Genomic DNA, 21,922 nt, shown 5'->3' with positions numbered 1-21,922 from the left:
GGGGGTGTGGTGGGGGGGTGTGTGTGGTGGAGGGGGTGTGTGGTGGAGGTGGGGGTGTGTGTGGTGGATTATGGGGGGAGAGTGGTGGACGGCGGCGGCTGTTACGGAAAGCTGCGGGCAGTGTCTGGAGAAGGATGAGCTTGACCTTTGGAGAGCTGGGGCGTGTTGGGCAGGAGCTGGGCCTGCAGAAAGCCTCTCCCTGCCTTGGGTACAGAGGATGCGGAGACACACAGACACCCTTCCCTGCGGATACTGATGAACCCGAGGACCTCCTCACACAGCACGGAGTGTCCCTGCCCCCTCTGGAATGCCTGTGACGCTTCCCCCACACCCGCCCGCATTCCTGCTCTGACAAGCTGCCTCCTCTCCCTGGCACGCTCCTGGGCACAGGCTCCGCTGCCTGGGGGAAGGAGGTGGTGATCACCACCGTCCCTTCCACTCTCACCCCCCAAAGGTGCTGGGGGCTCAGCATCCCACTTCTGGGTGGCCAAAGCCTCTGGGCACCCGGAAAACCCATCTCCTGCCGCCATGGGCTGAGGTTCCTTGAGTCCTGCCCAAGAAACAGTGGCCTCGTGGGTGCCTGGCACACAGTGGGCCCACTGCAGCATGACCTGCATCTGAAGAGTATTCTCTGCCTTGTTTTCCTCCTCACCAAAGCCCCACGAGGTGGGGTTCTAAATCCCCATCTTACAGATGAAGCCATAGAGGCTTTAGAGAGGGCGTGCCATCCCCCCAGGTTCGACAGTGTTAGCGGGAGCCCAGCTCCTCCCCAAGCTGAGCTCAGCTCATGGGTGACAGGGAGGTCAGACCTCTGAGGTCAAGGACCCCGGGAGGGGGAACCCCGGCTCTGGGGCTGGTCCGCCCCCATCCTCCCTTGGGGTTGTGCTGGGCGTGGGGGAGGCCAGTGCCTGGCATTCCTGAGCCAGCTCTGAAGGAGGCGGCTGGCCAGGCGGGGAGCTCTGCTCCCCAGCCTTGGTGCCGGCCCACCACTCTCCGCCTGTCTGTGGGGAAATGCAATGGGGCTGCGGGCTCTGCGGACCTTCCTGGGGATGTTGTGGCTCCTGGCAGGTATGCAGGGCTGGGGCCTTGGGCAGGGGGAGGTGGGACTGGCCGTCCCCAGAAGGAGGCGGTGGTGTCTGTGGGCTGACTGGGGCCAGGATTCAAATCCTGGCGGCTTCTCTGGGCTTGGGTTCCCCTGGCTGGGTTACATGGGCAGGGCTGGCCTCAGTGGTCTTGTGGAGGCTCTGGCTGAGCAGGGGTTGGGCTGTGGTCTCTTGACCCACGCTGGGGCCAGAGCACCTGGCATGGGAGCCCCTGGAGGGGAGGGTGACCTCACAGCCAGTGCCAGGGCCCTAGGGCAGAGGGCCTTGAGAACCAGGGGCTACTCGAGTGCCACAGATGCATACACCCATCCCCACTCCCTCCTCCATTTCATCTCTCTGTCCACAAAGGCCATGCCAAGTCCTTTGCTGGGCACCAATGACATATCCAGGCCCCTGGAGGAGATCTCAGCTGAGTAGACAGATAATTTCAATACTGGGTTCTGGGGAGCTGTGCCTGGGAGTGGGCAAGGAGTTGGGAGTGCCACAGCAGCTTGGAGTTGGGAGTCAGAGAAAGCCTCCTAGGGTACTGGCCATTTGAATTTGGGCTTTGCTGGATAAGTCGGAGTTTGAAAGGCAGGGTTAGGGAGAACGAGGCATTCCAGAGAGAGCAATATGAGCAAAGCCCCAGAGGCAGGACTTCCCAGGAAATGTTTGGAGGAACAGGCAGCTCAAGGTTTGCAGGGAGCAGGGTTGAGATATGAACTCCTGGTAGGACCCAGGCCACGAGGAATCTCGAATGCCAGGGTGAGTGATTGGACCTTAAGTAGCAGAGGAACCTGGCCAGGTGATGCTTTAGAAAGAGAGCTCTGGCTACTTGTAGAGATGGATGATGGAGGCTGGTGAACTAGAGGACACTAGACTAGAGAACTAGAGAGCTGGTGAGGCAGGGGAGGTGAGGTGGGAGGAAAGGGGGCATTGGAGAGTATTTAGGGGATTGAATCGACTCAAAAGATATGGTAAAGGAAGGAGTACCTTGGATTCCAGCCTCTGGGGACTTCAGGGGACCTTGAGAAATCCTTTGGAAATTGGGACTGGGTTTGGTTGATAGATACTGAGGTCCCCCCGTCCCAAGAGGCAGCTAAGCTCTGGGTCAAGACAGTGGTTCTGGCCTTGGGTGCTGAGCCTTGGCCTGGTCTCTCCTGAAGGCCTGACGTGTCAGGAAGATGTGGACGAATGCCTGTCAGAGCCCTGCCTCCATGGCGGGACCTGCGAAGACACCGTGGCGGGCTACATCTGTTGGTGCCCAGAGGCCTGGGGTGGACGTGACTGTTCCGTGCAGCTCACTGGCTGCCAGGGCCACACTTGTCCGCTGGCTGCCACCTGCATCCCCACCTTCCAGTCGGGGGTCCACAGTTATGCTTGCCGCTGCCCACCTGGTACCCATGGACCTTTCTGTGGCCAGAATACCACCTTCTCCGTTGTGGCTGGGAACCCCGTGCGGGCTTCGGTGCCAGCTGGTGGCTCCCTGAGTCTGGCACTGAGGTTTCGTACTACGATACCTGCTGGTGCCTTGGCCACTCGCTCTGATACTCAGGGCAGCTTGGAGCTGGCACTGGTGGAGGCCACGCTTCAGGCCACACTCTGGAGCCACGGCAACAATGTGTGCATCCTGAGGCTGCTGGACCTGCCCCTAAATGACGGCCACTGGCACCGAGTGGAGGTGATGCTCCGCCTTGGGGTCCTGGAGATGCGGCTCTGGCACGAGGGCTGCCCTGCCCACCTCTGTGTGGCCTCCAGTCCTGTGGCCCCGCCTCCTACGGCTTCCCCGGCCCCGACGCCTGCTGGGTTCTGCTCCACGCAGCTGGGTGGCGTGGCCTTTACGGGCTGCCTCCAGGACGTGCACGTGGACGGGCACCTCCTGCTGCCTGAGGATCTCGGCGAGAATGTCCTCCTGGGCTGCGGGCGCCAGGAGCAGTGTCAGCCTCCGCCTTGTGCCCACGCAGGGGTCTGCGTGGACCTGTGGACTCACTTCCGTTGTGACTGCCCCCGGCCCTATAGCGGTCCCACATGTGCTGATGGTGAGGAACGAGCCAGGTGGGCCCCAGGGCAGGGGCTGTGCCTGCCCCCAGCCCACAGGCCTCATGCCCGGCACCCTCTCTCCCTGCAGAGGTTCCTGCTGCCACCTTTGGCTTGGGGGGCACCCTGAGCTCTGCCTCCTTCCTGCTCGACCAGCTGCCAGGCCCCAACCTCACCATGTCCTTCCTCCTCCGCACCCGGGAACGTGCTGGCCTTCTGCTCCAACTTGCCAACGATTCAGTAGCTGGCCTGACAGTGTTCCTGCGCGAGGGCCAGATCCGGGCTGAGGTGCTGGGCAGTCCTGCCCTGGTGCTTCCCGGGCGCTGGGATGATGGGCTCCGCCACCTGGTGATGCTCAGCTTTGGGCCTGATCAGCTGCAGGGCTTGGGGCAGCAGGTGCATGTGGGCGGGAGGCTCCTCCCTGCTGATGCCCAGCCCTGGGGTGGCCCCTTCAGAGGCTGCATTCAGGACCTGCGACTCAACAGCCTCCACCTCCCCTTCTTTCCACCGCTGCTGGAGAACTCCAGCCTGCCCAGTATGCCGGGCAGCAGGCGGTCCTGGAACCTCACCATGGGCTGTGTCTCCGAGGACACGTGCAGTGTGAGTGCCATGGGGAAAGGGTGGGTCCTTTTTCCGGGATCCACCCTGCTTCACTGGGGGTTAGCATGTCCTTCTACTGGTCAGGTCGGCACCAGGAGGTGGAGTGCCCGCCCAAGGTCCCAGTGCTGGAGAGAGACAGAGCAGGGTTCACTTTCATCTCCTCTCTGGCCAGCTGCTCTTGCCCTGTGGTAGTCCCCATACCTCTTCTCTCAGTCCTAATCTGAGACAGACACCCTGACCCAGACAGAGGGCTGCCCAAGCCTTTCTGCGGGAGTTGCTTGGGGCACAGGGACACTCAGGTTCATGAACAAAGCACCAGCTCTAGGATTGGAATCGCCTGGGTGTGAACTCTGGCTCCTCTATTTACTGGCTAGGTGACTCAGCAAGTGGTTTCTCCTCTCTGAGCCTCAGTTTCCTCATCTGTAAAATGGGAACGCTAGTTACTTTTCTATTTGTTTGTGAGGAGGTAATGTATCTGTACTAGGTGCTCAATGAAGAACCACTGCAAGGATGGTTATGGTGGGGCGATGCTAGCCCCAGGCCTGAGCCAGCGCCTGCCCTGATTCTCCTGCAGCCTCAGCCCTGTCTCAATGGTGGGACTTGCCTTGTCTCCTGGAATGACTTCCACTGCACCTGCCCTGCTAACTTCACTGGGCCCACATGTGCCCAGCAGCTGTGGTGTCCTGGCCAGCCCTGTCTCCCGCCTGCCACCTGTGAGGAGGTCCCTGATGGCTTTGTCTGTGAGTGCCTGCCCTGGACAGCCCACATGCTGGGTGCTGGACACCCAAGCTGGGTTAGATCCCACCCCTGCCTTCAGGACTCAAGAGACAGTGGACCAGGATGCCAACAGCCCCAGCCCAGTGTGGTTGGGCCACTGCATCCAGAAGGATAGGCTTTTTGGAGGAAGAGAGCACTTGCTAGGTTTTCAAGGGCAAATAAGACTCTGACCGGGCACAGGGAAGGACATTTCAGGAAGGGGGCAAAGCACGTGCAAAGGCATGAGGTTTATAAGAACTGAAACACAAGTAGAGGTATCAGCGTTGCTAGGGTCCTTGAATGCTAGGCCAGGCAGCTTGGGACTTTCTGCCAAGGGCAATGGGGAGCCATGGGAGGACCAGCAGGAGAAGGCCATGGTCAGCAGTTTTAAAAGATGACTGTGTTATCATATTAAAATGATTGCAGTGAAGAGTGAGCCACAGTGATGACACAGGGCCACTTCACTAAGGAGAGAAGGAGGCAGATTTTCCAAGGTGTTATTATTGCCTGGTCTGTGACCTGGAGGGCAGGGTGGACACAGTAGGGTAGGTCTCCCCAGCCCGGAGCTGGTTCCTTAGAGGTAGAGAGTTATGAGGTGGGGGGAACAGTTCCTGGGATTAGATGATAGGTGGGTGTGTGTGCCGCCGCCCCCAGACCGCGGGGGTGGGGGGAGCGGGGGCGGCAGGCTGGTCCCCGCATCACCCAGGTGTGCTTGGGCTGGGCTGGGTGCCGAGAGGCCGTCCTCCGACTCTCTCTCCCTGCAGGTGTGGCTGAGGCCACGTTCCGCGAGGGACCCCCGGCGGAATTCAGCGGGCACAACGCGTCATCCGGGCGCGCGCTCAGCGGCCTCTCTCTGGCCTTCCGCACGCGCGACCCCGAGGCCGGGCTGTTGCGCGCCGCGGACGTCCCCGACACAGTCTGGCTGGCCGTGCGCAACGGCTCGCTGGCGGCCGGCGTGCGCAGTGGCCCCGGCCTGCCCGGCGCGGTGCTGCCGGCGCCCGGGCCGCGAGTGGCCGACGGCGCCTGGCACCGCGTGCGCCTGGCCATGGAGCGCCCCGCGGCCTCCGCGTCGCGCTGGCTGCTGTGGCTGGACGGCGCGGCGACGCCCGTGGCGCTGCGGGGCCTGGCCGGCGACCTGGACTTCCTGCGCGGCCCGGGCGGCGCGCGCGTCCTGCTGGCCGAGAACTTCACGGGCTGCCTGGGCCGCGTGGCGCTCGGCGGCCTCCCGCTGCCCCTGGCAGGCCCGCGGCCCGACGCGGCCCCCGGCTCCCGGGAGCCCTTCTCGGCCTGGCCTGGCGCGCCGGTTCCGCGCCTCGGCTGCCGCGGTGCGCCCGTGTGTGTCCCCTCGCCCTGCCTGCACGGCGGCGTCTGCCGCGACCTCTTCGACGCCTTCGCCTGCGCCTGCGGCCTGGGCTGGGAGGGTCCGCGCTGCGAGGCCCGCGCCGACCCGTGTCGCTCAGCGCCCTGTGCCCGCGGCCGCTGCCACGCGCGCCCAGACGGCCGCTTCGAGTGCCGCTGCCCGCCTGGCTTCGCGGGCCCGCGCTGCCGGTGCGCACGGCCAGCCGGCGGCGGCCTGGGTCCGAGGGGTCCCGCGGTTACGGGGCAGGGGTGGGGACCCCAGGGGCGGTGGGTGGGGCAGACTAGTCCGGAAGCCACGTCCCTTCTCTGAGCCACCGCGCTGTCATCTGTAACTTGGGAACAACAGCCCCCTGGAGTTGCCAGAAAAAATACAGGACACCCGGGTAAATCTGAATTTGAGATAAACAACGCTGTCGTCTGGGAGTTGGGGTGGGGGAACCCCGAGCTAGTGTCTGAAGAAAACCTAGATGCTCTCCTGCCGAGCTGCCCACCATGGATGCCCTCCTTCGTCAGTCCCGTGGGACAGGGGCAGGCAGAGATGGTCCGAGTCTTGGCCGCTTCCCTTATTCAGTATGGCTATGACTCCCCACTCCTTTTGGAGCCAAGCTTACAGAGTGGTATCTGGCAGAGGCCTGAATCCCCCTCTGTACGCAAAGAATGTCAGGCCCAAGCTCTATGTCTAGGAGGCTGCTCTTGCCCCAGGAGACTACTTACATTTCATCAGCTCCTCGGAGGACTCAGCCTCGAAGGGTTCAACCCGATGTTGTACACCTTGTTGGGGGTAGGGCTGGAGTCACAGAGTGGCAGCCCTATGTCCCACCCCTTCCACCCTAGAAACGGCTTCCATGACTGACGGCAGGGTCTCCAGGAGGTGGCTCCGAATTCCTTGGATGACAATGCAGAGGCTCAGGTCACCTGAGTCAGCTCAAGTCACCCACGGGCGTGGGGGTGGGCCAGGTCCTAGGTGTCCTGTCCCCAGGCCAGCCTCTGTGCTTTCTCCTCAGGTTGCCTGTCCTGCCAGAGGAGTGCAGCCTGAATGTCACCTGCCTCAATGGTGGCCCGTGTGAGGGTGGGCCCCAGGGTGCCAACTGCAGCTGCCAGGAGAGCTTTGCTGGCCAGAGGTGGGTCTGGGGTCCAGGGGCCTGGGAGGTGGGCTGGTGAGCGTGGCGAGTCGGGCAGGGCGGGCCTCTGGATCCCCTCCAGCCAGGGCAGCTGAAGTGGGGTATGGATCCTTGCTCACCCTCTCAGCCCTCACTGTCATCACAGTGCCAGACAGTGCACCTCTCTTGCTTGAATTCTTTCCCTCTGGGGCTTCCAAGACCATCTTCTGTTATGCAGACACCTGCTGGGAAGTAGTTGCCTGGTGGTGTTTCTTAGAGCTCCGTGCTCAGCCTACCTCCCACTCCTCCACCTGGGGAGACTGTAAAAATGCAGGTTCTGGGCCCACTCCAGACAGAGTCAGCATCCCTGGGCAGGTGCCTTTACACAGGCTCCCCCTGTGCTTCTGATGGAGTGACAGTCATTCTGTCATGAATGCTGGGGTGAAGGAGCGTGGTAGGTGATGGAGAGCACATTCAGCTTCAGTCACCTGGCAGGGCCCAGCCAGGTAGGGACAGTGCTGGGGACAGTGGATGAATGAGCTCTGATGCCTGTGTGTGTGTGTAGGGGGTGGGGGAGGGTTTGAGGAAGTAAAGGAGCTGGGGGAACAAGAGGCAGCCTGGGAGGGAGCAGCTTTCTCAGCCCCACCCTTGTCCCTGCCTCCCAGGTGTCAGATCCCCTGTGAAGCCAACCCCTGCTTGAATGGCGGCACCTGCCGGACAGCTGGTGGGGTATATGAATGTATCTGCAGTGCAAGCTTCTCAGGCCAGTTCTGCGAAGTGGTGGTGAGTGATGCCTGAGGGGGTGGGTGCCCTGTTTTGGACTTTAGTGAGATGATGTTACGGGGGAGCGTATACAGCACCTGTGGAGCTGCTCCTGGACCAACCCTGTCATGGGGTGGGGAGGAGCAGGGAAAGGAGACTCAGGCCACTTCCACACGCCCACACAGGAGGGGCCCCCAACATCCCTCTGGGGGCTGCAGTGAAACAGCTGGGCTTTCCCAGTCTGATCTGGGCCAGGATTTAGGGCCCACAGGATCTTGGAATTCTGGGATTTACGTTGGTGAATATGAGAGCCTATAATCTCTGGTAGTTTGTGAGCCAGGATTCTAGAGTAGGAAGATGTGGGGAGCCCGGGATTCTGAGCCAGAGAAGGCTTGGGAAGGCTTGGCTGCCGTGAAGGCAGCCCCTGAGCCCAGGGAAGCTCAGCTGAGGACGGGTCCGAATAGATGGGGGCCAGCAGGGAGCTTGAGCGTGAACCTCCCTCTGGCCCCCTCCCCACTAAGGGGCAGAACAGACTCTGCAGGCCCAGCGGGAAGTGAGCCCAGAGTGGGCGCAGCAGCGAGGGACGAAGCCTGGGGAGGAGCCTTGATCTCCACAGGCTTCTGGCGGCCTGGGTCATAAACCCCAAATCTCTCTGCTTCTGGGGAATGTTTCCTTTCCAGTTGAACTTTACAGCCTCTGGCTCTCCCCCGCCACCCTCCTCCTAGGGAGGAAATGGCTTTACAGCTCCTCCTGAAGTGCCCAGGGCCGGAGCCTGGGGAGGGCCCATTCAGGGCTGGGGGCTGAGACGTGGGACCCAGGTCACAGTGGGCTGAGAAGTCTCATGGGACAGAGGGAGGGCCGGTGAACCTGAGGCCCTGGGCCTCTGCCCCCTGGAAGTCTGTGATTCTGGAGCTTCAGAACTCCGGGTCTGTAGAATCTTTGATGGGGGCATCCCGGTGTCTGTGATGAGACAGAGAGGTGGTTTCCTGGGTCCCCAGAGCCTGGTCTGAGTCTCCGGGGGGTGGGGCCCGTCCTGGTGGATTCTGAGCTCACCAGCAGCCAGGTCAGCCTGCTGCAGCTCATGCCCTGCACGGGCCCCCTGGCTAGGGAGCCTCTCCTGCTACTGCCTGAGATGCCTCCCACTTGGGGGTTGAGCATGGTCTCCACAGACACTTAAAAACCCAGGCGGCCCTTTGGGTTCGGGAGGGATCAAGTCCCATCACTTCAGATTGGGTGTTTATTGAGAGAGGCAGGGTGGCAGGGCTGGGCACTGAGGCCCACCTTGGCCAGTTGAAGGAAGGACCTTCGGCTGGAATTTGAGACTGAAGAATGGTGGTGTGAGCTGGGCATGGGCGTGGCGTTGGGGGCGGACAGAGGGCAGTGCCAGTCCCGGCTTGACACCCACTAGTCATGTGTCTGGGGGGATCTGGGCAAGGCCTCTGTTTTCTCCGCTAATATTTATCGAGTGCCTACTGAGCAGGCTCTGCTGTGCGTTTTGGGATACACGGGTAAACAAAAGAAACCAAAGGTTCCTGTCCTCGTGGAAGAAAGGGGGTGTCCTCGCTCCCGCTTCATCAGATCACTGTAAGGTTTACATGAAATCCCACACATGGTGCTGAGCTCCTAGTAGGCATTCAATAAATGTGTTTTCTCTCCTCCTAGCCAGAACCCCTTTGTTGTACAGGAATCCCCTTGCGGTGCCTCTAATAGGTAGCTCCCAGGCACTTGCTTGCATACCTCTGGGGCCAGGTCTCTCACTACCTCCCAGGGAAGCCTCCGCCCAGCGATGCCTTTTCCTCTCCTCTGAAGGAACTGGGGGGGGGGATCTCCCCGCCTCCATGGTCTTAGGTGTGTTATTGCATCTCTTCCAGAAGGGCCTATCGCTGCCGCTGCCGTTCCCGCTGCTGGAGGTGGCAGTGCCTGCAGCCTGCGCCTGCCTCCTCCTCCTCCTTTTGGTGAAGGAACTGCGGGGGGGATCTCCCCGCCTCCATGGTCTTAGGTGTGTTATTGCATCTCTTCCAGAAGGGCCTATCGCTGCCGCTGCCGTTCCCGCTGCTGGAGGTGGCAGTGCCTGCAGCCTGCGCCTGCCTCCTCCTCCTCCTTTTGGGGCTCCTCTCAGGGATCCTGGCGGCCAGAAAGCGCCGCCAGTCAGAGGGCACCTACAGCCCGAGCCAGCAGGAGGTGGCCGGAGCCCGGCTGGAGATGGACAGTGTCCTCAAGGTGCCACCTGAGGAGAGACTCATCTAGGCCCACCTGGCTGTGGCTCCAGCACCTGTGAGGTCCTCAACTTCTACCTGGAGACCGAAGGAGGCCACTTTTGGGAGCCTTCCGGGCCTTGGGGAGCTGCTGCAGGGCCCAGGATACCTGCTGCGGAAGTGTCCCCTTTGCTGGGAGCCCTTGCCCCGTCCTGGACTGAGGGGAAGGGGCGCGCTCAGGGAAGCAGAGAGGGGCCTGGCGAGGTTGTGGACATTCTCCATCCAACCGCCCGGTCTTACCTTGGCAGGCACACGGCCGTGCCGGGAGGAGCACCTGTGGGTGCACACGATGCGTTCAGGAGTGTGTGTGAGTGTGCGCGTGCGCATGTGTGTTTGTACCTGGGCCTGTTGATCTGGCAGATATCAGGGTGAGCGTTACGGATGGGGCTCATGGGCATGTCCACGTCTTTGCTGTTTGTGCACGTGACTGTGTAGTGAGTGCAGGTGACCCCACGGAGGGGCAGCTGGGCAGTGGAGACCACCTTCTCAGCCCCGGGGCAGGGGCAGCCCAGGGCCACGAGTTCTCCTGGAGGCCAGGCCAGGGCTTGCCCAAGGACCAAAGCCCCACCTCCGGCAACTTCTCCCACCTCCGGAGGCTGCCCCGGCCCTGGAGGCAGCTGGAAATCAGTGGGGTTGGGGGCATGAGCCAGAGGTTAATGTGTGAGCTCCTGGCTCCCCAAACAAATGCTCCCTGAGGCAGGTCTGTCTCTGCCCTCTGCGGCAGCCAGGCACCCGCTGGGATGCAGACTGAGGGGCAGACCTGCAGGAGCGGGGGTGGGGGTGGGGGGGAGGTTGTGTGGGCCACTGCAGCAGTGGCACTGCAGGCCTGTCACTTATAGAATGGGGAAAGCAGCCCTTGCCTACCTCAGGGGGCTGCTGTGAGGACGGGCAGGGCAACACTGGGGAAGGAGCTCTGGAATTCGTTAAAGTCCAGTCCGCTGTGAGGGCTGCCCGGGTCATCGCAAGGTGTTGGGAAGGGAGAGGGAGAGAGCCGGGAAGGGGCCTCCCTGAGGGGTAGCAAGGCGGCCAGAGGGCTATGATGATAGAGGAGCAACCCTCCCTGCCCACCTTGTGGTTCTCCAGCCCCTCCGGCATCCGCGCTCTCCTCTCCAGTCTGCCTGGCGAGTCGGCTCTTTCACTTGCAGACCAGTCACCTCTCTAATGGCGGCTGCGAGGATTCGAGGAGGGCCTCGCAGGAAGCCCTCAGGGTTGTTTGCTGAGGCAGGTGCTCGGCAAATGTTGGCACTGTCTCTGTGTCGGGGCTGGTCCTGCGGACAGACACAGATGAAGGGGAGAACTGGCCGTTTTGCTTCCAGTCCCTTCCCTGGTGATGCCATCACACTGGGATCTCTGATCTCTGAGGGGCACTTGCCTGAGGGCCTGGCCTCTGAGCTTCAGAGTCCCTTGGTCCCTGACCCAGAGAGGTGCCCTCTGGCCTTTCCCATTTCCCAGGCCAGCGCCCCCTGTGCCAAGGCCAGGAGACCCCTTTCCACTTCTCGACTGGAGGTGGACTTTACCCATCTCCCCTAGGGGTCTCAGCCAGCTTCGAGAGGCACAGGAGTCAAATGTGAGGTGGAGACATGTGATGGAGGCAAGGGAAGGGGTGAGCAGGCTGAGACTGGGCACCGCAGGCCTGTCACTTATAGAATGGGGAAAGCAGCCCTTGCCTACCTCAGGGGGCTGCTGTGAGGACGGGCAGGGCAACACTGGGGAAGGAGCTCTGGAATTCGTTAAAGTCCAGTCCGCTGTGAGGGCTGCCCGGGTCATCGCAAGGTGTTGGGAAGGGAGAGGGAGAGAGCCGGGAAGGGGCCTCCCTGAGGGGTAGCAAGGCGGCCAGAGGGCTATGATGATAGAGGAGCAACCCTCCCTGCCCACCTTGTGGTTCTCCAGCCCCTCCGGCATCCGCGCTCTCCTCTCCAGTCTGCCTGGCGAGTCGGCTCTTTCACTTGCAGACCAGTCACCTCTCTAATGGCGGCTGCGAGGATTCGAGGAGGGCCTCGCAGGAAGCCCTCAGGGTTGTTTGCTGAGGCAGGTGCTCGGCAAATGTTGGCACTGTCTCTGTGTCGGGGCTGGTCCTGCGGACAGACACAGATGAAGGGGAGAACTGGCCGCTTTGCTTCCAGTCCCTTCCCTGGTGATGCCATCACACTGGGATCTCTGATCTCTGAGGGGCACTTGCCTGAGGGCCTGGCCTCTGAGCTTCAGAGTCCCTTGGTCCCTGACCCAGAGAGGTGCCCTCTGGCCTTTCCCATTTCCCAGGCCAGCGCCCCCTGTGCCAAGGCCAGGAGACCCCTTTCCACTTCTCGACTGGAGGTGGACTTTACCCATCTCCCCTAGGGGTCTCAGCCAGCTTCGAGAGGCACAGGAGTCAAATGTGAGGTGGAGACATGTGATGGAGGCAAGGGAAGGGGTGAGCAGGCTGAGACTGGGATGGGAAGGGCCCTGAACACTAGGTTATGGGGCTTGCTTGGTCCTTATCCTGTAGGAGGTGGGACCACCTTTACCCCCAACTTTCTCCCTGACTCCTGGAAAAGTGGGGGAGAAAACATCTGGTAGCAACAACTTAGCCCCAGCTGGTGCCTTGGTTAGTTTATTCAGAGATTTGGCAAACCTGTGTTCTTGCAGACTCCTAAGACATTCTGGGTGGAACCCCAATATATAAAAGCTGGGCTGTTCTTTTTTGTCCTCCTCTTGCTTCTAAGCGTTCTGGGTACCTGTCATTTTCAAGAGCAGCCCAGGGCGGGGGACACAGCCCAGGGAGCTGAATGAAGGGCAGATGGGGGGACGGGGTGTGTCTAACACCCTCTCTGGGTGCTTGGTCTAGGCGTCCCTCCCCAGCACAGCCAACAGAGGTGCAGATTCCCAGGCTCTGCCCTTGCTACTGAGAGGTCTGTGGGGATAAAGCTCCAGGTGTCCCCTTGAACTTGTTCTTTCCTGGAGCCTGGGTGTCTTCAACATCATTGGTGACCTGCAGCCCTGCTCCGTGGACCCGGGAGGCCCGTGCACACCTGTGACCAGTCCAGCCCCTGGGTCCTGCTTGTAAGAAGGGGCTATGCTGGGCTCAGAGGCCCGAATGGGAACAGACTTAGGAGTGGGCCAGGCGTCAAAGCCTTCCCTGACTGCTCCGTGCCCGGCCTCTACCTCTACAAACAGGGATGCTGAAGATGCCTGAGGCCTCGCCTCCCCGCAGAGCTTCCTCAGGACACAGGGATACCAGCCTTCTCCCCAAGATGATTTTATTGAACACACACACACACACACACACAATTCATCCTTGGATTTTCACATTCAATCCAGCAAGTGAAGAGACAGCAGTGCTCATGTGAACATGGAGCGCTTGCCACCAGGCCCCAGCACAGCCAGGGAGACCAGGGGGTGGGCTCCGCTTCCCTGGGGCCACCTGGTACCTCTTGCCTTAGACTCTGCCCACTGGGTGGGCTACCCTATACCTGATGGGGCTCAGGGGTCTGCCCAGGGTGAGTGGATCTGGAATCTCTACTGAAACACCTGAGTGTCCTAGAGGTGCCCAAATGGTCCAGACATGACACGGCTCCCCCCCCCTTCCAGCAGCCAGAGTACACTGCCGAGATTTAGACAGAAGACTTGCCCAAGGGGCTATGACTGACTGAGGAAGGGGCTGCGTGCTGGGCCAGCAGCTCTTCACACCCTGCGTCAGAGCAAACCTGAGGGCCACCCTCCAGGCCTCAGTCACTCCCGTAGGGGTGGTCTCCTAGCCCCTCAGATGCTGACCAGGCTCCCTGGGGTTAAGGGGTCTCCAGGAACTCCCCTGTCCCGCCAGACACCCCTGAGACTGTATGTCTGACCATTCACAAATAGGAAATGAGAAATCAGGTCAAAATGCTCACAATTTCCTGCATGTCTCAGATGGTTGTTTTCTTAAATGGTTCGGCCACATTTTAACTTGGTTTACTGAAACTAGTCAATTTCAAGATTCATCAAATCAATAAAGTAAAAGGGAAAAGAAAGATAAAAGAAACAATAACAAAACGTTTCAATTTAGCTTTGGGGATGCTGGCCTCAGGGAAATAGGGAGGGGCGGCTCCAAGCCCTTCTGCCTCCAGAAGCATACTCCCCAAGGGCCTGGAGAGGGGCTCGGTGCCCCTCCTGCCCCAAGCTGCCAGGCAGCTGGGACTCCTGCATCTCTGTGGCGTTAAGCCTGATCTCCCAGTAGGAATCTGGGTGTCTGCTCCTCAGCTCTGCCCCCTTAGACCCACTCGACAAGAGGCCGAGTCCCGTTTGACGGTCACTCGAGACCAAGAGAACCTGTGGGGATCAGAGGGAGAGTGCGGGCAGCAGCCTGACTCCTCCTGGCGCTCTCAGATTTACCTGTTGCCATTCTGTCGTCTACAGATCAGAGCTGCTGGTGCTCCCGGGCCCCGCCCCACGCAGGGCTGTCTGGGGCTTGGTTTGGCTACCAGGAGGGATTGCAAGGATGCCTCAGCCCCCAAATCCCTACCAAGCCAGAAAAACGGAAGTTTGGGGGTTGGGGTGAAGACTCAGGAAAGAACGAGTGTGCATATTGCTAGAGAGGGTTTGGAAATGCCTTGCCAGGTAGCTCCTCCAGCCTGGGAGGCGGGGGTTCCTTACTTCAAACTCCGAACCATGTGCGTCTCGTGCAGACGAGCTCATGCCGAGGGTACTGCCAACGCCTGCGCCCATCAAGGTGGGGTGTGCAGGGCTGGGCTGCAGTTGGGGCAGGAGAACAGGTCTCAGGAAGAGACATCCTGAGGAGGCGTGGGGCTCCTGGTGGGCGGTTTCCAGAGGGAAGCTGGGTAGGATGGGGCCTGGGGCAATCATTGGCCCAGTTGACCTCTCTAGTGCAAAACCCAATCAGGGGTGCAGGGGAGGGGTGGTGGCAGGGCGGGGCAGGTGCCCAGGAGCTGGGTTGATTCCCAGGCTGGAACTGGTGCCATTCTCCAGAGATGGGCAGTGTGGAGAGGAGGAGGGGCAGCAGAGAGGGCTCCCAACCCTTCCCACCAGTAGAACCTGGACAGAAACAGAGCAGCAAGGGAAGCAGGGCCGGCCAGCCGCAGAGCTGCCGCGGCGGGCAGCCGGGCCTCAGCTCGCCCCCAGCACTCAGCGCCTGCTCACTCGAAGGTCTCCCACTGCTTCCTGAGCTGCTCCACTGAGCCGGGGGCTGGGGCCGGGCTCACATCTTGCTTGGTTTTCCGTAACAAATCCTCAAAGGGGTCTCTGGCCTCTCGTGGAGCAGATGGCTGCAGTGCTGGCTCCAGGCCCTGGGGGGCTCTGGGAGGAAGGAGTGGGGCGTCCCCAGGCCTTAGCGCCAGCCCTTGCTTGGCCTCGGCAGCCCTGGCACTTGAGCGGGCCAGGGGCAATGTTCGGATCCTTGAAGGGGCGACTGCTGGGGGACCCAGGGGCTGCAGGGAGTGGGCACCCATGGGCATCTGGCCAAAGAGGTTGGGCATGGAGAGGGCAGACAGGTTGGGCTGAGATCTCTGTGGGGCACAGAAGCCAGAACTGGACAGCAGGAGGTTGGGGGCAAAAGCGGGCCCCAGGGAAGCAGGAGGGGCCCCAAAAGGCCCAGCTGGTGTGGAGATCAGGGGCATGGCAGGCAGTGTCGCTGGCACAGATGGGACAAAGGGGTTGAGTGATGGCTGTGGAAATGGGGTGGGGGTCCCCACGGGGGGGAAGCTAAACTGAGGAGTAAATGGGGTGGCTACATTTGGGGCTGTAGGACCTGGTGGAAGGGTACTGCCTGACCAGGCTGTGCTAAGTGGGTCCAGGAGGGCCAGCAGGGCATCACTGCCTGTGCCTGCAGCCCCCGGGGCCAGGCTGAGTGGCTGGAGCAGTTCGGTGGGGTCTTGGGGGGCAGCACTGGGGTGGAGCCCGGGGATCGCGGCTGAGCCCAGGGCAGCCCGCCTTTCGCGCTCTGCCTGCAGCCGCTCTGAGGAGAAGTCGCCGAGGGCAGTGCCGGCAGCCTGGAGCTTGGCCGGGCGGGCAGTGGGGGGCGGGGGCACGATGCCCAGCTCCGGGGTCTTCCTGCCCTGGGGCCGGGGGATGGTGATGCTGCCCAGAGTGGGGGTGGGCACCTCCTCCTTGTCGGTGGGGTTCAGGATGCCGTCCCGGTTCTGGGGCCTGCTGGGCAGGGCCGGGGATTTCCCAAGCAGGGCCGAGGGCTTCTCGGGGGAGGTGGCAGGAGGCTTGCTGGGGATGGCCATGTCGTCCTGGCCCAGGCTCCAGAGCCTGTTGTGCGGGTGGGCGAGCTTCAAGGCTCCTGGCATCCCACGGCTCCTCTCACTCCTGCCCAGGTCCAGCCTCTGTTAGAGGGAACGAGGGAGGCAATGACCACAGGCTGACCTGGGACAGACTAGCAGGCAGCATGTGCCCCTCCCCCTCCGCCCTCCTGCGTGCCAGGTGGACACTGGGACTGTGGTCCCGGGAGTGTGGCTGACCAGCCCCTGGGACCCAGAGCAGTTGGGGGCTCGGCCCAGGTCTGTCTGCACTCGAGGCCGGCATTCTCTCACTGGTGGCACAAAGGGCCTCCAGAGAAAGCTGTCGTCTTTTCAAACCAGCGCTGCCAAGTAGTTTTAGGAAAAGGACTCCACCTACTGACCCTCTACTGGGGTGGCCCATTTTACTTTTCAAAGCGTGCGGGCACTTTCAACCACCCATTAGCCCAAGAGGGCAAGTGAGGCTCGGGGCCTGGGTGAAGGCACACTGGCTGGGAAGGAAATAGGAGGGCTGGGCTCACGTCCCAGCTCTGCCACCTACAGGGCCCACGACCTGGGCGTCACATCCCTTCTCCTGGCCTGAGCTCCCTCGTGGACAGCCTGGGAATAGCAATTCCCTGCAGAGGGGCAAGCGTGAATCATCAGACACGTGGGAGCTTTGTGAATTCCACACTGTGACCCAAGGACTGCAGAGTCAGCAGCCCCCAGTCACAAGTGAGGAAACCGAGGCACAGAGAGGAGGTGTGCCTGACTGGAAGCCACAAGGAAGATCAGGGGTCACACGCTAATATCCAGAGCCCAGGAACTTTGATTCACAGGCTGTCCAAGGAGCCTTGGTGGGGTTGGGATAATTAATCCCAGTTCCACCAGGGGTCATAGCCCTGCCCACCTCTGATGCATAAACAGAAGTGGGGGGCAGATTTCCATCAGGCTCCAGCATCTTCTCCAGTGATCCCTGTGAGGGCGCGGGGGTGGGGCGGGTCTGGCCATTGGCCGGCCTGGCAGGATTTGCAGTCAAGTGACTCTGAGTGTTGGCTGAGGACCTCAGAAAAGTCGCTGTTTCTCCCTTGGTGTCTTTTACTGTCACGTGGGGAATCCTGCCTCATGTGCAGAAAGTGCCCCCAGCCGGCGCCCCCCCGCCCCCCCGCCACCATACCTGATAGTCAAAGGTCCCCGGCTGCTCTCTCAGGTCTTTGGGGGGCCGAAGGTCCTCCAAGCTTTTGGCCTGGCCCAGTGGCTGCAGTGGGACCTCCATGTCGAGGCTGCTGAAGACGTCCTCCAGGAGGTCGATGCTGGCAGGCCGGTCGGGTGGAGCTGGGGTGGGGCCCACGGGCTCCCGCGCTCGCTGCTCAGGGCTCTCCGCCTCGTCTCCCGCGCTGTCTGACTCCTTGAGTGTCCGATACGGCTGTGGCCTGGGAGGAGGCAGAGCAGGCTGGATTGTCCTACTCAGAGCCTCCACGGGAGAAGCAAGCAGCCCTCACCCCCGAGGACTTCCAGGCCTTGGGGAGCACACCCGGAAGCCTTGGGAGAGGAGAGCTGTCCTGGCTCCCTGAGAGTGTAGGCGTCTGGGCAGCGGCACTCTGACAGACCTGGGCTGAACGTGGCTTCTGTTCGCTCAGGGACCTTGGGCAAGTTGCTTTGGCTCTAGCTTACACTGGGGGGCCCACTTAGTTTCCTCTAAACCACAGGACCCACCGTAGAACTGGCCAGTGGGCTCACACGCCATTCACACAAGGCGTGAGGAAAACAGGACATGTCTGGAGAGGGAACAGGCAGGAAGACTCAATCCTGAGCCCACTGTCTGCACTCCCATCCCTGCAGCAGGTCCTGGGAACAGCTCATGGGAGCTGAGCTGGGAGAACTCCCCCCAGGGAGCTGCCCAGTGCACCCCAGGATCCTCAGTGGGGAACCATCTGGGCCTCAGCCTGTGCAGAACTCGGTTCCAGCCCTGGTGCCATCTCTTCCTGTGGGACCTTGGGCAAGTCACTTAACCTCTCTGAGCCTCAGATACTCCCCCATTCCAGAGTGCACTCCCTTGCAGCTGGTGGTGAAGACTACATGAGCAAATACAGTGCCTGGTGCCCAGCAGGCATGCTGAGGCTGTTAACAGCATTCATGCACCAAAACCTTGCAGCCGACCCAGGTACAGGTGACACAGGGTGCCTCTTCCTGTCCTTTCTCACAAGCCTGAGCCCCGGGGTACCTGGAGAATGGTGCCCAGACCTCTAGTGGAGCCCGGGCCAGAGCAGCATCCCACTTCCTCCAACCATGAGGCTCTGGCTCCTGGGTCAGGCAGAAACTGCCCACGGCTCTGGTAAAGTGGGGGAAGGGTGCCACCTGCTGGTCCTGGAGGCCCACTTGCACGAACCTGGGCAGGGGACAGTCAGCAGAGGGAAGGGGCTCAACTAACAGCCCTGACTCTTGGCAAGGACTGCATCAGACTGTACTAACTCCCTGAAGCCACACAAGCAGCCCATGAAGTAGGACTCATACCCCCCACTTTATAGATGAGGAAACTGAAGCTCAGAGAGGCTAAGTAATGGAATGTATGTCACACAGCACCTGGCAAGAGGTGGAAAAGGAAGCCAAGTATGAGAGACTTCTAAAGTCCCTCACTTGTTCGGACTAAGCCATCTGACCAAGCTCCTTCAACCAAGTTTGAACACAGTGAAGGAGATAAAGAAAAGCCAGTGTGCTTCGTAGTTAAGGAAGTAGAGTTCTTTAGAAGGAACCCATTTTGCTTTGAGTTAAGATGGCCACTTCCCTTTTAAACAAACACAAAAGCCTATGCTTTTCATAGATCATGGCTCAGGAAGTGAGCATTATTTTAAATAATTAAGGCATCAATTAATTTAAAAAGAACGTGACCTGCTGGACTCCGTGGTGGGAGAGTCCCTGGACATTACCTGTGTGGGTGCCTTTACCTGCAAGGTGATTTTAAGCTGATACATGGATGAACATTTCTTATTCCAATGATGCTATCTTTACTTTAATTAATAACAGAAATAACATATATTAAGCCTATGATATCATGAATATTATTGCTTAGAACAAGGCTTTTCTTCTAGTTTTAAAGAATAAGATTCACTGTACAGACCAGGTGGCATGCCAAGCTTGGGCAACACTGGCTTAGGCCACTGCTCTAGGTGAGGACATCAGGAGGGGACTGACTTGCCCGAGGTCACAGGTGAGCTGGTGGCAGAAAGGGCCAGAACCCTCGTCCCCTGGTGGGGGCAGTGGCAGAAGCAGAGCTGTCGGGTTTATCAGGTGCCCCGAGGAATGCACAGGCCCAGCCCCGGGGGAGGGAATGGGAGCAGGGAGATGGTGAAGGGGGCTGGGGAGGGGAAGGTGGGGGAGGAGTCCTTCTTCTATAATCTGGCTGAAACGGTTTACTCCCCGAAGGGTTGCTGTGGGTGTTCAGCAATGGGCAGTTCCCCTCCCCTAGAGGCTTCCATTAAAAACACCATGCAAACAGATACACACAAAACCAAAGCTGTCCCTTTGTTCAATCCCAGCTCTGAAAAGCCTGTGCATGGAGAGGCAAGAATTGGCAAAGAAAGGGCAGCCACAAAAGCCCAATTCCAGGGGTGGCTGGATCATGGTGAACCTTCTTTTTCTCTTTCTTTCTTTATTGCAATTTGTAATTAGAAGAAGGCTTAGGCTATAAATAATCATGATAAAAATTATCTTAAAGTCAGGCAGGTCAGTAAAACCTTTGGATATGCCAGCATTACTATATACATCCCTCATCGGTAACATTGTTTGAAAACTTAGAATCTGACGCTCCATCTCCATGGCTTTCCAAGATGTGCTGAGATAAAGGAAGACTCGGGCAGCAACAACCAGGCCAACTGTAGCTGAAACCACAGCCACCAATTCCATGAACAGTCAAGTGCATTTTCCCCAAAGGAATGAGACCCACGCTCCTGTCTCACACCTCTAGAGCCCAGTCACTCTTGTCACCTCACCCCATGGTCACAGCCCCCATGGGGCTGGCAGAATGACGCCCTGAGAGGAGGCACACAGAGGGGGCATCCGTCCTGCAAGCTGGCACCGGAAGGCAGCGGCCCCAGACCCCCTCCCCACACACAAGCGCAAGCTGGCCACCCCCAGCCCTCCAAGTGGCCCCGGAGAGTCACCAAGCCGAGCTCAGGGAAATGGAAGAAGGAAGGAGAGACCATTCAAAGGGAGCGGAGAAGAAAAAGCTTTCGGTGAAGCCAGAGCTCGGGCCCTCTTCCCGCTGGCATTCATCGTCAGAGGAGTCTTCGGAGAGGAAGACAGCATAGTGTCGCAAGGGCTTTACGAGGCTGGGGCGGAGGAAGACAAGAGAGAAGACAGTTAGGAGGCACCTCAGGACTCCACGTGGCGGGGTGGGAAGGAGGCCTGAGGCTCAGCACATGACCCTGGCCTCCCTCCGCCGGCCGGCCGGGGAGGAGGCTGCCTGGAGAAGGCCCGACGGGCCCCACGGTGAGGAAGCTGGTCCCAAACAGAAAAGAAACTGTGGCTTTGCCACCTGTGTCAAGAGCCTTAAATGCATCTATGACCTTGTGATTCCACTTCCATTTAGATAACCCCAATGTAGCAACAAATTATGCACAAAGATGTTCATTACTGCTAAGTTTATAAAACATGAGACAACTTAAATTTCCGCAGTAGGAATCTGGTGAGGTGAATTATGGTATGGTTGGCTGAAGACTATCCTCCCATTCACTATAATGTTTATAAAGAAAAATCTAAAAGTCAGGATGCAGAATTGCAGTTATACTGCATTCTCTCTCATTGGCTTATGGAAAAATGCACAGAAAAAAGACTGGAAAGGTATGTGTCTAAATGTCAACAAAAGCTAGGGGACCCATGTCCCCTGCATTGGAGAAGCCACTGCAGTGAGAAGCCCACACACCACAACGAAGAGTAGCCCCCGCTCGCCGCAACTAGGGAAAGCCCACGCGCAGCAACGAAGACCCAAAGTAGCCCCCCAAAATAAATAAATAAATAAATTTAAAAAGCTAGTGGATTATGGATTTTTTCCCCCCTGCCAAATTTTATTTTTGTGTCTTCTCCGTTTTCTCCAATGTGCATATCTACTTCAATAATCAGGAAAAAATAAAAAATAAAAAAGCTAAAGAAGAAAGTGAGCCATGTGGAAGAGCACTCGCGAGAAGGCCCTTTTCTGATTAGCGGCCGCTCTCTGGCGTCTCCCTCAGATGCCTCTTCAGAGAGTCTTTTTCATCTGTGATGTGGAAATTAAATATTCATTGTTATAAAAAATACATCTCCCTTGTCAGCCACCTGTGAGCTCTACCTCTATAAACACAAACACATACACAGCCCAGAGAAACTCCACGCCGGCTTTTATGAATTATACACTGACCAGGTCCCGCGAGAGGTGTGTGCTCGGGAGAGGGGAGCTGGACCCTGCAGCCCTTGGTTCAAATCCCGGCTCCATAGCTGCTGCTCCAGCACGCGGCTGGGGAGCAGGCAGCCCACGCCTCTGCCCTGTACAGCGGGCTGGACGCACACCGAGGATCCCAGGGGCAATGGTGAACTTTGGGGAGGTGGGTGGGGTAGGAGACACACGGGTACCTGATGGGGGGCTATCTCCTCTCCCCTCCACCCCCAGCCAGAGCAGTCTCCTTTCTTTGACTTATATGATGCAATTCCTTTCTGGTTTCATTTCAGGAAGAGGAAACGTGTCCAAAAAACTGCATGGGAACCAGGGCTGGAGGGTAAGTGAGGGACAGCAGCTATCCCTGGGGGGA

General features: G+C 59.6%; 2 protein-coding genes across 10 annotated transcripts in view; one reads left to right on the top strand and one right to left on the bottom strand.

Moving 5' to 3' along the window:
- Positions 1 to 9,954, top strand: part of CRB2 (crumbs cell polarity complex component 2) — a 21,259-nt gene extending 11,305 nt beyond the window's left edge. The window contains exons 7-13 of the mRNA XM_024126078.2: positions 2,249 to 3,121; positions 3,211 to 3,719; positions 4,294 to 4,459; positions 5,240 to 6,023; positions 6,839 to 6,955; positions 7,600 to 7,717; positions 9,719 to 9,954. Of these exons, the coding sequence (XP_023981846.1) occupies positions 2,249 to 3,121; positions 3,211 to 3,719; positions 4,294 to 4,459; positions 5,240 to 6,023; positions 6,839 to 6,955; positions 7,600 to 7,717; positions 9,719 to 9,943 (2,792 nt within the window). The 3' untranslated portion in view covers positions 9,944 to 9,954. The remainder of the gene's footprint in view (positions 1 to 2,248; positions 3,122 to 3,210; positions 3,720 to 4,293; positions 4,460 to 5,239; positions 6,024 to 6,838; positions 6,956 to 7,599; positions 7,718 to 9,718) is intronic.
- A 5,076-nt stretch (positions 9,955 to 15,030) lies between these two features.
- The window catches only part of DENND1A (DENN domain containing 1A), a 547,848-nt gene continuing 540,956 nt past the window's right edge, over positions 15,031 to 21,922 (bottom strand). For 6 of the 9 annotated variants that reach the window (XM_028493529.2, XM_028493531.2, XM_028493533.2 and 3 more), the window contains 3 exons: positions 20,342 to 20,470; positions 17,320 to 17,575; positions 15,031 to 16,250 (listed from right to left, as the gene is read on the bottom strand). In XM_028493529.2, coding sequence (XP_028349330.1) covers positions 15,060 to 16,250; positions 17,320 to 17,575; positions 20,342 to 20,470 — 1,576 coding nt within the window. In that variant the 3' untranslated portion in view covers positions 15,031 to 15,059. The remainder of the gene's footprint in view (positions 16,251 to 17,319; positions 17,576 to 20,341; positions 20,471 to 21,922) is intronic. The other 3 variants (XM_028493534.2, XM_028493536.2, XM_028493537.2) reach the window with 1 other exon arrangement.

Source organism: Physeter macrocephalus, chromosome 9 (assembly GCF_002837175.3).
Source record: "Physeter macrocephalus isolate SW-GA chromosome 9, ASM283717v5, whole genome shotgun sequence".
Lineage (NCBI taxonomy): Eukaryota > Metazoa > Chordata > Mammalia > Artiodactyla > Physeteridae > Physeter > Physeter macrocephalus.
Note: the sequence above shows the minus strand (reverse complement) of the source record. Positions and strands in the feature narration are given on the sequence as shown.